Source organism: Rhinichthys klamathensis, unplaced genomic scaffold, assembly GCF_029890125.1.
Source record: "Rhinichthys klamathensis goyatoka isolate OS25496 unplaced genomic scaffold, OSU_Roscu_1.1 h1tg000071l_1, whole genome shotgun sequence".
Taxonomy (NCBI): domain Eukaryota; kingdom Metazoa; phylum Chordata; class Actinopteri; order Cypriniformes; family Leuciscidae; genus Rhinichthys; species Rhinichthys klamathensis.
In genome coordinates this window covers 622,476-640,926 of record NW_026606614.1, presented here as the reverse complement: position 1 = coordinate 640,926, position 18,451 = coordinate 622,476, and the positions used below count along the sequence as shown (strand labels likewise).

At 37.8% G+C, this 18,451-nt stretch overlaps 1 protein-coding gene across 6 annotated transcripts in view; it reads left to right on the top strand.

The window, feature by feature from the left end:
• wdfy3 (WD repeat and FYVE domain containing 3) overlaps window positions 1-18,451 on the top strand; it is an 83,268-nt gene that overhangs the window by 698 nt on the left and 64,119 nt on the right. For 3 of the 6 annotated variants that reach the window (XM_056250575.1, XM_056250572.1, XM_056250570.1), the window contains exons 1-3: window positions 4,086-4,275; window positions 13,609-13,819; window positions 17,910-18,033. In XM_056250575.1, the coding sequence (XP_056106550.1) occupies window positions 4,247-4,275; window positions 13,609-13,819; window positions 17,910-18,033 (364 nt within the window). In that variant the 5' untranslated portion in view covers window positions 4,086-4,246. Of the gene's footprint in view, window positions 1-4,084; window positions 4,276-13,608; window positions 13,820-17,909; window positions 18,034-18,451 lie in introns of those variants that run through there. The other 3 variants (XM_056250571.1, XM_056250574.1, XM_056250573.1) reach the window with 3 other exon arrangements.

The following is an 18,451-nucleotide window of genomic DNA, read 5'->3' as shown; positions in this document are numbered from 1 at the left end:
ATGCAGTTTATAATATAATAATATGTTGTTTTCTAGCCTGGTTCATGTGTGTTGCTACTCGCTAATGTAATTCCAATTTTACTTTTCCTATACATGATGGCCGTTATTTCTTTTTCTTTTCCCCTCGTTTAATGCTAATTATAGGGTGTCTATTTTATAAATCGTGTATAACGTAAACATTACCTTTCTGTGTTTTTTACGGTCTATGTGGTAAAGTCTGTGTAGTGTTGTTGACTGTCTGGCTGATAATACGCACCCCAATTTCCCACACTGGATCAGTTGTCTGTCTATCTATCTATCTATCTATCTATCTAACGTTACACATGGACACTCATGAAGGCTGAAACTAATCCCAGTAAATCATCATTCAAGTTGTGATATGGAGGCCATGGTGAATTATTGGGACACGGTGTAACATTAATGGTGAATTGATGGACAGCTGCATCAGGTAGAGGTCATGGACTCATGAACAGCTGTGTATGGCCTCCACACCTCCAGGCTGCTCATGCCATTTAATTTGTGTTGTGTGCTTTGGTGAGGGTATACAGAACTGTGAATAAGATTAGAGATGGACGATTATTGTGGTTTTATTATATCAACACACCACCCTTGTTTTGTGCAAGTCATTCAATCTGTGATGTTATCCCAGGGCCATCATAATATTGGCTTGGGGCCAAATCAGTCAAACGTGACCTAAATTGCCCCCATTTAAAGGCTATACCTAGTTTTCAGTTTTTCTTTACTTTTACTATTAAACCTTGTTTTACTTTGTCACTGTTTTAAAACTAATGAACAGAACAATGTAAATGCTTCTTAAATGTCATTACATGATGGTATTACAGTAGCTAGTGCATCACATTTAAAGAGTTAGTTCACCCAAAAATGATAATTCTGTCATTAATTTCTCACCCTATGTCGTTTTAAACTCTTTAAACTTTCGTTCATCTTCGGAACACAAATGAAAATATTTTTTAATAAAATCTGTGCCAGTTCTGTCCCTCCATTGAACTACCACTTTGACCGTTCATAAAGAGATCGTAAAACTAGGCCCTACTAATCCATATCAATTGAGTGGTTTAGTCCAAATTTTCTGAAGAGACTCGATCACTTTATATGATGTAAAGATTGAATTTAGGCTTTCTATTCACATAAACATTGATCAGCGAACATAAACAGAAGCTCAACCGAACCTGCTTGATGCGCGAGAGCAAACCTCTTGCAGAAGCTCAAACGTGCGGCGTAACACGAGAATGAACCTCATTGGTTCTCGCACGTCAGGCGAACATGCTTGAGCTTCCGTTTACCACAACTGATGTGTGAGTTGATGAATGTTTATATGTGAATAAAAGCCTAAATTCAATCTGTTCATCATATAAAACGACCTTGTCTCTTCAGAAAATTTGGACTTAACCGCTCAATTCATATGGATTAGTTTTGCAATCTCTTTATGAACTTTTTGGAGCGTCAAAGTGTCAATTGTGTAGCTTTCTATGGATGGACTGAAAGCTCTCATATTTCATCAAAAATATCTTCATTTCCAAAGATGAACTAAAGAATTACTGGTTTGAAACGACATGAGGGTGAGTAATTAATGACAGAATATTTTATTTTTGGGTGAACTATCCCTTTAAGATTTAGCCCAAGTCATTTAGTAGATCTAATGTAAAAAACGTGTCTGTAAAAAATGGCCGTGAGATCAGACAGGATGTATAACTAAAGGTAGCTATGTTGCTTGATAATGTCTCGTGCAGTGGACTTCCAGGGTATTTGACCATCTGGGGGTCATATAATGCCATTTTTGTACAAGCTAGTATGATTCTTTAGGGTCTAATTAAAAGTTTGTAATATACTTTAATTAAACATTCTCATTAGTATTGTAAGAAAACACTTATTTTACTTGGTCAAAAACAGCTCTGTTTTCAGCACGCCGTTTCAGTGCATATGACTTTAAATGATAATGAGCTTTGCTCACCCCGCCTCTCTGTTCTGTGCCTAACGTTACACCATTTGTTACTCAATAACACAATAACCATAACGCGTTGTTCAGTATAAACGTGGGATTATGAATTATATTGAGAACATCATACATAGAAAACATGCCGTAATGTACCCTAAGTGTAAACCTTAGACGCATTCATTGTGAAGCGTGCAGCTAGCGATTTGCAAAGATTAATATAAATATTAATGTAAAGTTTAATAAAACGTTACACTCACTTCAGTTGTTCTAAACAGAGGTTCAGCAGGAACACGAATAGCTGGTACCGATCCTTTTTTCATGAGCAGCTTCTTAGCAAATCCAGCTTTATACTGACCCTCGTTTATAAAGCAGTCCACTGAGAAATGATTCGCGCAAACATGAAAGCATTGACGTTGCTCGTGGGGAATATTCCCTTCGAAAACAAACTCAGCCACTGCGTCTTCAGCGGTTCGGATTTAGGAACATTAAAATGACTGTGTTTGTTATTACACCCAAGAACAGAACACCACAATCGCTTAGACGCCATTCTGCTCATAGACAGTGCTCCAGCATATCAACAATGACCGCGCCGGTCTGCGCACTGTGCGCGGACTATGATTGACAGCTCCCTCACGACCGAGGGCGGGTCTGTGTTGAAACGCTGCAGTCAATCAACAATCGTGGGAGGGGCGTGCGAGCTTGTGACGTCACAGGCTCAAACGGCTCGATTTGAGGCAGGGGAAAACATATAAGGAGATTAAAACAAAAACACTGGATGGATTTTTATCATTATATGATGGTTGTGTACAGGCACTGCCAACACACATTTCAGTACAATCAACTTGTAAAAGTGCATGTACCATTATATGACCCCTTTAAGTGAGATTCGCAGGGAGCATTAATGTTCAGTCTAGCATACGAAGCCAGTGTACATCAATATCTCTTGACAGGAAATGGAGATGGGAAATGCACCCAACACATACTCAATACTACAGGTTTGGCTAAAAATTAATTTATGCTCTGTTAATGCTCTGGATTTATTTTTATCAACCTAATTAACTTCAGGTTTGCTTTCTGTGCAATTATTTCAAGTAAAAAGCACATTTTAAACAATGTTTAAATGCAGTTCTTATTATCATGGCTCACATAATAAAAAGAGCCCTTTATTTTCATATTAAAACATTTATTACTAAATGTAGGGACTTTCAGTATTACTAAACATACCAATTATGTGAAACTATGATCACTTATTTTTATATTTATTTCCATATGTTATGTTGTGATACCTAAAACTATAGCCTAGCCTACTACCCAGGTGTCATTCTAAATGAATGTTTTGTCAAGTGAAGTGAGTCCTGTGCTCGCTGCTCGGTGTGTATTATTGAGAAGTGAATCAGCACTCAGCGTCACACATTACACATGTGATATTTTACACAATTCAAACTTAAAGCTGTTACCGTTGACCAAATGACATTGTTGGAAACATGACTCGCATAGATGCAAAGAACTTTAGCCGAAGTGTTTTGTGTCATGAATCGGTGCCAGTTAAAACCCTTCTACAGATTAAGCGTCAGCTCTCTGCTTTTTGGACAAAGCTTCTCTTCATTAATGTCGCTGTGAGCTGCTTTGATCTTTATGTCCTCAGACTTACTTCAGTGCTATGCTGCAATCAGATTTTCTTTGTGCCGTTATTGTTTTCATATCTGCTTGAAAAAAGGCCCTTTATGTAATATTTGAATCTTCAGTGATATCTCATGTTTGCACTGGATTGTAGATGTTGATATTTTCGAGTGGTTCAGGTTATTTAGAAGGTGATGTTCCAGTGTTCAATTCCTCAAAATCAGATGACTGACTTCCCCTTTTAAAAATATCCAGAGCTAGACTAGAGTCATTACCCTGATCTGTTGATCGTTTTTAGTTTTTATTTTACAACGTGATTATTTCATAACCGCCATCTGCTCTTTAAATGTTACCCCCCCCTGTACTGCCTATTTGGTATCTCCTGGTATGACACTGGTCACTGTAGCCACGTGGTAGAGCTGGTGACAGGGAGGATCAGCTGTGCCAGTCCCTGCAGGCTTGGCTCTTTGGTACACACACACACACACACACACACACACACACACACACACACAGGTCTCCTGGCAGTGCCAGCAAAGAGCGTGAATCGTCACTCGCTCCCACAGCGTCCTCTGCCTTCTCTCTTTTTCCTAGTCGACACGACACAAATTACAAACGGTTGTTTTCTCAGCAATCTCTGGATCGAAATTACACCTGTAACAACGAGGGATGCTTGCAGAGCACCGGGAGAACAGTAGGTATAGAAAAAGAAAAACATGTTTGATCAGTGTCTCCATGGTGACAAGGCGTTTGTTTACAGTTTGGAGCCGTGTGTCATGGATTTATTTGCTGCGATGGTGGTCTTGAAATGGCTTCTTACTTTATGCTGAGGCTTCTGGCAGCGCTTCGGTTAGAGAATCACACATTTTTGAATGCCACGTGAGATTCTTGTATAATTAAAGGCTGTTGAAGGTATAACAAGTGACAGATGGCACAGCTAGTTAAGCGATTGTGGCGTTTCTCCCGGAGGAATGGTGGTGTGGAGCAACAAGAGGTTGCTCAGAGTTTCAGATGTAAGAAAGGGTTAGATCTCTTTTTTTGTGTGTGAATAAACTGCTTGCACTGTGCACTGTGGGCGTAAATGTTTTCATCACTGCTTCATCCTGGCAGTCATTCTTTTCTGAGAATTGTGATTTTTGATGACTCCAAGCACTGGTTTCTGGCTGCTCATTTCGAATCAGGTCAAGACAAGTTTGAAACCAAGGGCTTCATTAGACTCTGACTCCTTTAACACTGTTTACACAGGAATTTTGGACCATGTCACTTCAGGTTGTTACTGTTCACAGTTATTACGTCACCAGGTTATGTCGTCCTCCCCAGATTTAACTTTATTTTCAGTAAACTTTGTTGCCTTTGTACTGGTTTTGTTGAGTGTTGCATCTCTTATTGTATTGATATTCTTCTTGTATTGAGCACTGCATGCATTTCTTGTTGACTCTTGTGGTTTAGAAGTGCTTGACATGTATTGCGCAAGTATAATTAAACTAAATATTGGAGGTTGCTTTGATTCAAAAGTTATGTTCTTGGCGACTTGCAAGAACTTAAAAATGATAAATGTGGTAATTCGTTATTAGTAAATCTGTTATGAAATGGCAATCCCAACAACCTTGTAATAGTACTCTAATGTTTAAAGGTTTGGTTAGTTTAGATTTCTTTAATCGTTTTATTATTTTGTGAAATAAATAAATTCATTTATTCAGAAAGGATGTATTAAACTGATTTATAATGTTACAAAATATTTATTCTATTTGTATTCTATTTGAACTTTCTATTCATCAAAGAATCCTGAAAAAATGTATCACTGTTTCCACAAAAATATTAACTTTTTGATAAGATAGTTGATAATTAATAATAATAATAAGAAATGTTACTTGAGCACCAAATCATCATATTAAAATGATTTCTGAAGGATCATGTCACACTGAAGATTGAAGTAATGTCTGCTGAAAAGTTAACTTTGTCATCCCAGGAATAAATTATACATTTTAAAATGTATTCAAATAGAAAACAATTATTTTAAATTGTAGCTACTAATATTTCACAATATTACTGTTTTTGGTGAACGTAAAGCATTAATATAGTACCAACCCCAAACTTTTGCATCATAGAGTCTATAAATAAGACAGTTGGGCTAGCTTTTTTGTTATTTTGCTTCGTTTATGTTTTTTAATCAAGTTACCTCACAGAATGGCTACGCAGAATTAAATAGTTTTAAATAGAATTAAATAAATTTTTGTTGTATAGACTAGTCATTCATTTGTAGATTTTATACATGAGATCATGAGATTTTATACAAGTTATAACTGCTGGCACATTGAAAGAAAAAAACAATAATAACAAATTAAGTGGTTGTTGACCGAATATTGAAGGAACTAGGGATGTCAACTTACTAGGGCTGTCAAGCGATTAAAATGTTATATCTAATTAATTACACAATGTGGTGATTAATTAATCGAATTAATCGCATGCCAATTTTGGCTGAGAAATTATCCCCAAAAGATAATTTAAAGTCATTATTGTGTTAAATGAGAAAAACATCAAATAGACACAAAAAGATTGATTGAACAAAATTTATTAAACATGAACTTTTAGGCTTCAATGGCCGTGAGGTGAGTAAATTATTTTTTTGGGGTTAAATACTTTTAATGTTTTTTTTTTTATTAATATGTTTTATTTTTATGAAATGATACTCTAAATAAGAAACTAAAACTGCCAGTAGGTGGCGATAAATGTCTAAGTTAGTTATTGAGTCATTCATTCTTCCGATTTGTTCAAACGCTTGATTCATTCAGAAATCAAGTGAATGGGTATTACTATTTAGCTATGTTTCCATCCAAAGTTGCGAATTTAACTTATATGCAAAATTGGAATATCGCATAAAAAATTTGCGAATAAAGCACCGTTTCCATCCAGTAAGCCAGAGAGAACAAAATCGTCACTTCCTGATAAACTGGCGCTAAATATCACTAAGAAAAATGGAAGTTGCTACAGTAGGAGAAGCCACTATAGGCCTAGCCTAGATAATCATTTTGAATAAAATACTTGCGCTTCAGAGCGCGCAGACGAAATGCAATAAAGTTATCTTGCTTTTGGAGATGGATGCCTAAGACAGTTCTGGCAGGTAATTAACCACTATGATGCATTGTAGCAAAATTTGCATCAGCATTTCAGATGAGCAAAATGTCAAAATAACACGAACGATGCTGTGCAACAAGAACAGTCCACTGGTTAGTCCAGTTATGCCATCCCAAGTCTGTTTTGATGCGCATCGGGGAATTGATTCTATAAATCTGTTTCCATCGTAGTTTATGTGCATGTTTTCTCATCGGATAAAAATTGTGTGCACATTTTTAGAATTTGTTCATCTTGGCGTTTCCATTCAGCGTTTAAAAAAAAAAAGCGATATCCCAAAATGCGCATAAAAACAGGTGGGTGGAAACATAGCTATTGAATCATTGGTTCACCTGATTGATTCACTCAAAACACGTATTCATTCAGAAACGTAGCACCACTGTGTGTCGTTTTAAAACTTAGAAGCTTGGCTTTACAGTGAATATGGGACCATCACTTAACAAGTGCTTTTAAATTTGCTGACAAATTACAAGTACTTTCATAGCGTGAAAAATAACTGCTTTACATGAAAATGTCATCTGTAAAATCATAGTACATAACTGATAGACTTGTCATATATCATTGAAAAGGTCTCAACTAGCAGAATACAATGAGCATATTTGTTTCAGTTAGAAGCCAAACTATACCAAAGTATTTGTATAAAAAATAGCCACTGACATACTTTTGCACCACGTTTTGGTTTGTAACCCGGTAACCGCGAAACCTTTGTAAACCATAGTAGATCATATCTTTATTTAGAGCAAGTGGTCTCGAACGAGCCCAGAGCCAACATGAGACGATGCGTATATTGTGGAGTGACATGCCATGCTGCTTGGTAAAGCTATAGAACTTCCGCAATCATGACGCCGTCATTTGAAAATTCAACCAATGAAAAAGGTTGAATCCGAAATCACCCCCTAAACACTCATTCACTATTCCCTACGTTAGTCCACTAATACGGTTCATTTGAAGGAGTGAATGAAAAGGAGTTAAATGAAAATGTCATTCGGACAGCCATTGAGTGTACATCTGTTGTACACTCGTTATTGCAGTGCAATGTGGGATTGAATAAGTGCACTCAATAACGTCCATTATGGTTTCGGACACCACTACAAATGCCCTATTTAAGGGTATAGTAATAATGATTTCGGATTCAGCCTAGATCTCGGGTGTTGTGGGTGAATATAGTGGTATTATTAGGGACTATGTGCAGAGACCAATCGGACACTGTTTTACAGCTGGAGCGCGCTTGGATTGGTTTGATAGCTCAGATTGACAGGTCTTGATTTAGGCTACCATGCGCCATAGAATAAGAGCACACACTGGATTATCATCAGGCATCACCCAGGATCTTATTACTTGTTTATTCTATGTACTTCTATTGTGGCGTTTAGTATTTCTTATATGTTCAGTAAAATCACTTGTTTGGAGGATTTATTGGGCCCTTGGTTAATTATGTTTAGAAATAAATGGCTAGCCTACCAATCCATTGCAAGGCTTGAAGACATTAATACACTTCAAGTACCGTAAGTACTGCACTCTCAGGTCATTTTTCCTTGTGTGTCTGCTGCACGTGTTTTGCGCATGAGCCGCACGTGCCTCAAAACTACGCACTTAATGATGACCTTGCTTAATCGGCCACCGACAAGTTTATTGACATTTTTGACATGATTATTGACAATTAATCATTATTGACAAAACAATTAATCAATCGTCGATTAATCGTAGACAGGAGCTCAGAGGTTTATATGTGTTCAGGAATCCAGTGGGCTGTTTCGTATCGAGACGGCTGACACTGTCGCCTGTTGTTGACTTGTAGCCTCTAGTCAGTGGGAAATGTTCCCCTCACTTCTGCATTTCCATCACCCATAACAGTGGCAGAGATGTGGGGTTTGTGTTTACGTCACTCAATATTCCCAAGAGTCTTTGAAAGGCTTTGAGGAGGCTGAAGCGATGCCTTTTTTTCTCTCTCCGAACAGTCCTTTGGAGCTTACTTTGCTTTCTCAGACAGTCATTGGAGTTGGCAGCCCTCTAAGAAATGCCATGAAAGACTTAAAGCGTAAAAGGCTTAGCCACATTTTACTGAAGATTTCATGTCCCAGCAACCTTACTCCCCACCGATTTACATCAAATCTGCCTCTGTATGTCCCAAGGCAGGATTATTCATTGAGGAAGGACACATAGACTAAGGTGAATTAATTTTTTTTTTTTCATTTTTGAAACACCTGTTAACAATTATAATTCAGGTTACACCTTGTTGCAACCACTAAAGCATGTTTTATGTTCAAACACAAAAACAGCGTCTACAATTGTAGTGGCGGACAGTTTATTTCATGACAAATGAAATGAAAGACATGTCAATAAAATGAAGGGCAAAATGATTTCTTCTTTTTTTTTTGTGCCTCCCTGAGTCTATTTCCGAAGTTCTGACGTATTTATGTTTTATTTGTGTAACACAAAAGGGTCTAATATAAACTCAAGAAAAACTTACCTTCACAAATGTTCACTTAGCCTTTCAGGGCTTCTGTAGTGATATCAGCCATTCAAGCACAAAATTATTGTTTATCTCATCTCTTGATTTCAAAGTTCAAAAACAGTTTTCATATTTGCCATAATTTGCCACACATACTGAGTCCCTTGCAATTGGCGATTTCATGAATGAGAAAGATTACTCAACTTATGCAAGCATTCAAGGCTCATTTATCTTAGTAGAATAATTGTTGTTATTTATAATTGAAATGTCTTTTTCCCCATGGATTTATGGCTCTGTTTCGGATATGATTTGTACTTTGGGGACGATGTGCTCCCCCAATGTCCATAGACCTGGATAGGATGATGGGGGTGCTTGACAAGTGCCATAGATAAGAAAGGTCTGGAATGGTAAAGAACGACTGGTCCTCATTAACACTTACATGACCTGATTTTTATGTTGTCTTTACCAGTAGGAGGCCAAAGCATTTGTATGTCAATTTTAAGAGCGTTACTGTTATGTCTAGCTGATTTGTGTTATTATGTTGGATTAAGAAAAAAAATTTCATGTAATGTACTTTTCAACATTGTGGTGGATTGCATTATGAGGAAAGCCTTTGAGGGCAAACGGGGCATTCAATTTGATGAAGATCACTTCTTAACGGACCTCATGTTTGCTGATGAGGTCCGTTAAGAACCATTGTTGTTCGCTCAGTCCTCGCGAACAACAATGCCGAGGCCACGGATGTCCTCTACGACATCGCCCACATTGCTCAGTCGTATGGCCTTCAGATCAACGCCGAAAAGACCAAAGTACCCACAACGGATGGTTCCCAAGCAATCGCCCACCTTGCCGGGGTCCAGATTGAACAAGTGCAACATTTCAAATACCTTGGTTTGCTGGTTCAGGAGAAGAAAGTGGCATCTTCTATGCAGACCTACACCAGAATTGGGCAGGCAGCGGCGGCGTTCGCTTCCCGTGTCTGTGGAAGAGAAACAACATCTCCACAAAGATCAAGATCCGCCTCTTTCGAACGCTGATCCTACCAATTACTCTCTATGGATCTGAAACATGGACCCTGCTCAAGATGGATTTGACCAAACTTGAAGTTTTCCAAATGCGATGTCTACGCCAGATCCTGTGAATTTCGATTCGCGACCGCATCACCAACGACGCAATCCGAGCCAGATGCCAACAACAACCAGCCATCGAAGAGCAGATACAACAACGACGGCTGAGATGGTTTGGACACGTGTGCAGAATGGATGGAAATCGAATACCACACCAACTCCTCTGGAGGAAACGACCAACCCAGTGGAGAATCCAGCGCACTGCACCCAAGAAAACATGGATCAAGCAAATCAAAGAAGATCTGAAGAAACAGCGGCTTGACCCACAGCAGGCAAGAGTAGTCGCCACAGACCGAAAAGCATGGAGACAAGTGATCGAACGAGTTTGAAATCCTGCGGCAACCACAGCAATACTGGTTGCGAGGTCGTCCTCCCCCAGATGCCAGCTAGGGATCAAAAGAAAGAAAGAAAGACCTGAAATTAAGAATGATTGGGTTGCAAAACCACAATTGACTGTTGGCCACATGAGAGAAATGCAAGCAATTTTTGTTTTACACAGGGCACAGGGCTTTTTTAAATTACATTTATCTCACCTAAATGTAAGCTCACTCTATGTAGGCTATTTGTGTTTTTAATATGGGGTAATTTTGTTTTTTTGTGCATGAGTTTACATATGAGATGCATGCATGAGAGCACAAGGAAACTTGATTTCAACCTTGAATTATATTTACAAAATAAACAAGAACAAATAAACTAATTACAAGCTGAAGCACGAATAAATAAACTAAAAATACAAATGAAAAGAGTGCTTTAAGGTTTTTCAGGTAGGTCTAACAGTATTCAGGTACAGGAACACTACATAAATTGAATAAATTGAATGTTTCATTGTATAAATTGAATACAGATTAATTCTTCTCGCTATCTTTTGTTCTTTTATTAACATTAATGACAGACAGCAGCAGGTTTATTACGTTGCTGTCACTTTAAGCACTAATGCAGGGATTCAATGTACTGATACACATGTGTTTTCTTTCTATTTCTTTCTACTATTTACGTTCACTTAAGACATCACCCTCCACTGTGTTTGTGAATACTCGCCAAGATGGGCATTTTGACACAATTTTGTTAGTTTCTGACCATATAAGCGCAATAAGCCACGAAAAAGCACTCAGTTTGGTATTCGCGAGCTGTTTGAGAGGCGATTTTATGTAGAGCGCATAGAAAACCATCTCTCAGAAAGCATGTGAGCACTACTAAATGCTTTAAATTAAAAAAGGCCTTGTACCGCAGCGTGAAGCTCGCTTGTACAGATGATGTGGTGATGTGAAGCCTTGTGCGCATTTTGAAAGTGAAAGAGAAGATGATGCAGTAGCGTTGAATCACTATCGTTGTTTGTGAAATTGTCTCTCAGAAAGTTTTAAAATTACTGATTTGATTTGATAATATGTGTGGATTAATTTACTCATTCAACCAGCTAATTGAATAAATGTTTGTGGGAATTTCCCGCCTTAAAAGCGTGAAACCTGCAGCGATGTATAAATTGATGCACAATACCCGCAATCCTGGGCCATGTGTGGCATTTTAGCAACTTTAATTGTTCAAGTTTGGTTTGCTTGGATGAATGGACAGTTTTGGATTATTAATTATTATTATTCGGAACACAGTTTAAGATATTTTAGATTTAGTCCGAGAGCTTTCTGTCCCTCCATTGAAAATGTATGTACGGTATACTGTCCTTGTCCAGAAAGGTAATAAAGACATCATCAAAGTCGTCCATGTGACATTAGTGGGTTAGTTAGAATGTTTTGAAGCATCGAAAATACATTTTGGTCCAAAAATAACAAAAACTACGACTTTATTCAGCATTGTATTCTCTTCCGGTTCTGTTGTCAATCCGCGTTCACGAGTCCGCAGTGACGCGCTGACGTGTTATCTGGTGCGCCCGAGCTTCGTTTACAGTCTGAGGGAGACGGTCAGTAGCGTCTTACGTCAGCAGCGTCACTGCGGACTCATACAATGCTGAATAAAGTCGTAGTTTTTGTTATTTTTGGACCAAAATGTATTTTTTCGATGCTTCAAAACATTCTAACTAACCCACTAATGTCACATGGACTCCTTTGATGATGTCTTTATTACCTTTCTGGACAAAGACAGAATACCGTACATACATTTTCAATGGAGGGACAGAAAGCTCTCGGACTAAATCTAAAATATCTTAAACTGCGTTCCGAAGATGAACGGAGGTCTTACGGGCTTGGAACGACAAGAGGGTGATTCATTAATGACATAATTTTCATTTTTGGGTGAACTAACCCTTTAAAACAATTTTACTGAATCACAATGCCATAAAATCTTTCATGTGGTCTTAGCAGACACATTAGAATAATAATAATAACCATTTGTTACATGGAATAATATCCAAAAATTCAGGAGCCTGGATACAGTGCAGGTATTTTTAGTTAGATGGATGCAGTCACTGTTGCTCTTGATCGTCTCATGTTTCCCGCCTTCAAGTGTTGCTGACTTTCTCAGTGGCTGTAGATGTCTGCGGTTGTTCCCGTCTAAGAATCTGCTTCAACTCACAGATGTTAAGCTTTTTGCTGAGGACATTACTGAAACATACATTTTTTATAACAGCACCTAACAGGCTCAAGCAAATGTCTGTCAGATGCGTGTCCTATTTTCCATGTGCTCGCCAGCTTCAGCAGATGATGTAAAGTTCTTGTGTAGCTTCTTTGTTTTCCCTAAATTCTGTAACCATTACCCAGTTGGATCTGATTCATGACTCACTGTGTGGAGCACAGCAAGGCATAGGAAGATAACTGTTTGTCAACACTGTTTGCCCAGGAAGCAATGCTTGATCACAGGAAATACAATAAATAAATGATAATAATAATAATAACTGAAAGAAAACAATTGATACAATTTTTATGAAGTACACCAATCGCCCAGGGGCCTCCTGTCAAGACCTATTTGTGGCAAAAAAAAGTGATAAAAAATTGTCTGTACAGAATATACAAATCTTGTTGCTTTATACTTGGATATTTAAGTTTGGCTTTATCACCGTGTCCTTGAAATGAACCCGAATAATATCTTGGAATCTTGGATCCAATTTTGTTTGCATGTCCTGCAGTATTTCTGTACCTGCAGCAGAATCTTCACTAGAGGAACTCAGACAGAAGCAGTTCACTGCAAAAAAAATAAACAGGCTGAATTTGATCTGCAATTTGAAGCTAGCATATCACGTCACATTAGAAGTGGACTTTCACAGTCGACGATCAATTTCCCTGACATCTTGTTATTTTTCCCCCTCCTCACCCTCCCCTTTTCATTTCCTCCATTTCACAAAACCTCTTTTATCTGTGTGTCTGCTCTCTCAGGGCTGGCTTCGGCCTCAAGAAGCCTCTAAGGATGAATATGGTGAAGAGGATCATGGGGAGGCCGCGGCAGGAGGAGTGCAGCCCGCAGGACAACGCGCTGGGACTCATGCACCTGCGCCGCCTCTTCTCCGAGCTCTGCCACCCGCCGCGCCACATGACACAAAAGGAGCAGGAGGAGAAGCTCTACATGATGCTGCCTGTTTTCAACCGGGTAAGAGAGAGAGAGAGAGAGAGAGAGAGAGAGAGAGAGAGAGAGAGCTGTTTACTTAAAGAGACAGCATCATCACCTAATATGCATCAGGATAATGCGATTTATTTATAAGAGGCAGACTGAATGTAGAGGATTCACAAAGATGCAGCCTCTCAAGTCAAAATGCATTAAAAGAAGTGACAAGTGTAATAGACACGATTGTATTGCACTGCTAATGCTAAATGTAACCCGTGGTGACTTTTATTTTTTTCTTGTTTTGTTACCATTAATTGACAGTTTAGAGGAGTGACGAGACAACAACAGCAGGATTATCCCCCCCCCCCCCCCCCCCCCCCCCCCACAATTGGCTCAGTCGGGCCGGTACATCAGATGACTTGCCTTGCCTTGCTAACATTTTCACAGGCCCAACCATTAAATAAAACTATTATAAATTAAAAAAAAATTTGCGGCGTATCTTTATCAGAAAACAATTAAATTCTTATTTATATTCTAAGATTATTATATTATGTTTTTCATTAAATATTAAATATTAAAGTAAAAATTACAACAAATCGTTAGTTACAGTCGTGCTCAGAATTAATGGCACCCCTGGTAAATATGATCAAAACTGGCTGTAAAAAATAAATCTGCATCGTTTATCCTTTTGATCTTTCATTAAAAAATTTGCCAAAAATCTAACCTTTCATTGAGGTAAAAGAATTAAAAGTGGGGGAGAAATCACATTATGAAAGAAATGTTTTTCTCCAAAACACGTTGGCCACAATTATTGGCACCCTTTTATTAATTTTTTCCAATCTCCTTTTGCCAAGATAACAGCTCTGAGTTTTCTCTTATAATGCCTGATGAGTTTGGAGAACACCTGACAAGAGATCAGAGACCATTCCTCCACACAGAATCTCTCCAGATCCTTCAGATTCACAGCTCCATGTTGGTGCTTCTTCTCTTGAGTTCACTCCACTCAACTCATCAGGTCAGGGAACTGGGACGGCCATGGCAGAAGCTTCATTTTGTGCTCAGTGACACACGTTTGTGTTGATTTTGATGTTTGTTTTGGATCGTTATCCTGATGGAAGATCCAACCACGGCCCATTATAAGATTTCTAGCAGAAGGCGTCAGGTTTAGATTTTTTATCTGTTGATATTTGATAGAATCCACAATGCCATGTATCTGAACAAGAAGTCCAGGACCTCCAGCAAAAAAATTGGCCCACAACATTAAAGATCCAATGGTTTATTAAATTGTACACATGGGGTACTTTTTATCCTTGTGTGCTTTAAACCCATCTAGCGTGTTTGCTGCCAAAAAGCTCTTTTTTTAGTTTCATCTGACCACAGAAGCCTGTGCCGTTTGAAGATCCAGTCATGTATGACAACTGAATTTGCTGGAGTTTGTTCTTGGACGAGCGAAGAGAATTTTTCTTGAAACCCTCCCAAACAACATGTGGTGATGTAGGGGTTGTTGGATGTTTTATTTTTTAATAGGCTTTCTGACCCCCAATACTCAAGTAATCTCTGCAATTCTCCATCTGTGATCCTTGAAGAGTCTTTGGCCACTCAAACTTTCATCCTCACCGTCCATTAAGGCAATATAGACACACGTCCTCTTCCTGGCAGATTCGTAACATCTTTAGTTGATTGGAATTTCTTAATTATTGCCCTGATGTTCAAAATGGGGATTCTCAATTCTTTAGCTATTTTCTTACAGCCACTTTCTGTTTTGTGAAGCTCAACAATCTTTTGCTGCACATGAGAACTATATTATTTGGTTTTACTCATTGTGATGGATGATTAAGGGGATTTGGCCTTTGTGTTTCCTCATATTTAAACTCCTGTGAAACAAGAAGTCATGGCTGGACAATTTCATGTTCCTAGTCCTCCTGGTGTGCTAAAAAAGGTCAATATTAATGGGAATATCCTTCAGAGATATTTTACTCGTAAAAAATTCTAGGGGTGCCAATAATTGTGGCCAACGTGTTTTGGAGAAAAACATTTCTTATAATGTGATTTCCCCCTCACTTTCAATTATTTTACCTCAATGAAAGGTTAGATTTTTGGCAATTTTTTGAATGAAAGATCAAAAGGATAAACGATGCAGATTTATTTTTTACAGCCAGTTTTGATCATATTTACCTGGGGTGCCATCAATTCTGAGCACGACTGTATAATTGCACTAATATCTGGAAATTGTAAAGCTATAATGTGACAGCTGTAAACTTCATAATAATTTTTGCTGAAAATCTAAATTTGTACACTACCGTTCGCAAGTTTGTGGTCTGTAAGAATTTTCTGGGGGAGAATTTAATACTTTTATTCAACAAGGATGCATCAAATTGATCAAAAGTGATAGTAAAGACTTTTATATTGTTGCAGAAAAATTATATTACAAATAAATTCTGCTCTTTTGAACGTTGTATTCATCAAAGAATCCTGAAAAAAACAATCACAACAATATATTTTTAATAGTATTTAAGTACTCTTTTTAACATCAATAATAATAAGAAATATTTCTTGAGCACCAAATCAGCATATTAGAATGATTTCTGAAGGATCATGTGACACTGAAGACTGGAGTAATGATGCTGAAAATTCAGCTTTGTCATCACAGGAATAAAATAGCCTACATTTTAAAATGTATTCAAATAGAAAACAGTTATTTTAAATTGTAATATTTCACAATATTACTATTTTTACTGTATTTATGATGTATTTCGGATTGAAATGAATGCAGCATTGGTGAGCATAAGAGACTTCTTTCAAAAACATAGAAAAAATCTTACCAACCTTAAACTTTTGAAAGGTAGTGTACATGTATATGCCATAATCAGTCAACTGTATATTGTTTGAAAGCAAGAAAAATCTTGCTATTTTTTATTCTTTTATTTTTAAACCACTATAGTGTCATGATTTTTTTTTTTTTTTTTTTTAAACCTGTCATTAAACCAAATTATCCACACTTTGCTTTTGATGTTAACTTAAACAATGAGAAGAAGTGAACCAAAAGTGATTACTTCATTTACAAAGGCTAAGTAGTCGTTATGACATCAAGTGACTCTCACAGGCTGGAGAAGAGCATGATGGTGCTAATCATCCAGCATTGATTATGCAGAAACACTGCAGATGACCTCATCATTGTGCATGAAAGAGCGCTGACCTGCTGTAGAAGCACTTGTAGAAGTGGGATGAAACATGCTCTCTATTTACAAAGCTGTCATACTTCAAGTGTTATAGACCCATCTGAAACGATGCATATCAGAATTAAAACCGCAGTGTCTCATAGATTTTGATTTCTTCAAACAGCAAGATGACTGACATGATAGATTTAAAGGGATACTCTACTGGTTTTTCATATTAAACTATGTTATTCCCTTATCTAAGACGAGTTGATGCATACCTCTCTCGTCTCAGTGCGTGCATTAAATCGCTGTCTTGCGGCGAAACTTTGTTACACAACGGTGACACAAAATAAAACGTTGCGCTTTTCTAAGCGTGTAAAATGGATAACTCTATTGAATGGCAGAATACCACAGCAAGTGCTTGGGAGCACTTCGACTCGGCGCAGTAATATCATCTCTCGTGAAAAGTCCGCTCCCGTTCAAATGAGAGGGAGGAGGAGAGGGAGCGGGGTAGAGGACTTTTCACGAGAGATGATATTACTGCGCCGAGTCGAAGTGCTCCCAAGTACTTGCTATGGTATTCTGCCATACAATTTAGTTATCCATTTTACACGCTTAGAAAAGCGCAACGTTTTATTTTGTGATATGAAAAACCAGTAGAGTATCCCTTTAAGCATGGCAGTCTTCCGCCTCTTATGAATGTTTGTGGTTTATACTAATTTGATTGGACACTCGGCCTGTGAGCCAAATCCTGAAGGGCAGTTTTCAGAGCTCCTGTGAATGTCTTATCTTTGCTGCAATGAAAGATGAATAACTCTACAAACCGAGCATACGGCTCTTTAGACATCAAGGGAGCTATTGCTGATTAAATCTCAGCTTTAACTCAAGAGGTCCCCATCTTTGTAGAGGGGAAAAAAGGACTGCATGAAAAGAAGGTTGTTTGAGCTCTGTAAATGGTGTTTGTGTGTGTGTGACAGGTGTTTGGGAACGCTCCACCGAGCTCCATGAATGAGAAGTTTTCAGACCTGCTGCAGTTCACTACGCAAGTGTCCAGGTTGATGGTGACTGAGATCAGACGGAGAGCGTCTAATAAATCAACAGGTACTTCAACCTTCTATCTATTTCCTGATATGTTATACCCACTTTTCCCGATCCAATCAACTCCCGATGGGTTAAAACAAGTCTCACCCTTTTTTTCTCTCATTTAATGCATTAATTAATTCATAAATCAGCATATTACGCATGTTAAATTGGTTGCAAATTGTAATTCATTTTGATGTTATATAATTAAATAATAATTTTTTTATTTTTAAAAGTGATTTCTAATCACTTTTAAAGTTTTGTGATTTTTAACTTCTTAATTTTCAAGAAGTTTTATCCTCTATTAAATAAATATTTGTATAGAAATTACATAGACATAAGAGTGTTGATCTTGACGAAGTTTATGCCAAATACCAAAATTGAATTTTATTCAGAAACAGAGAAGTTTTTATAGCTGAAAACCCGTAAATAAAATGTA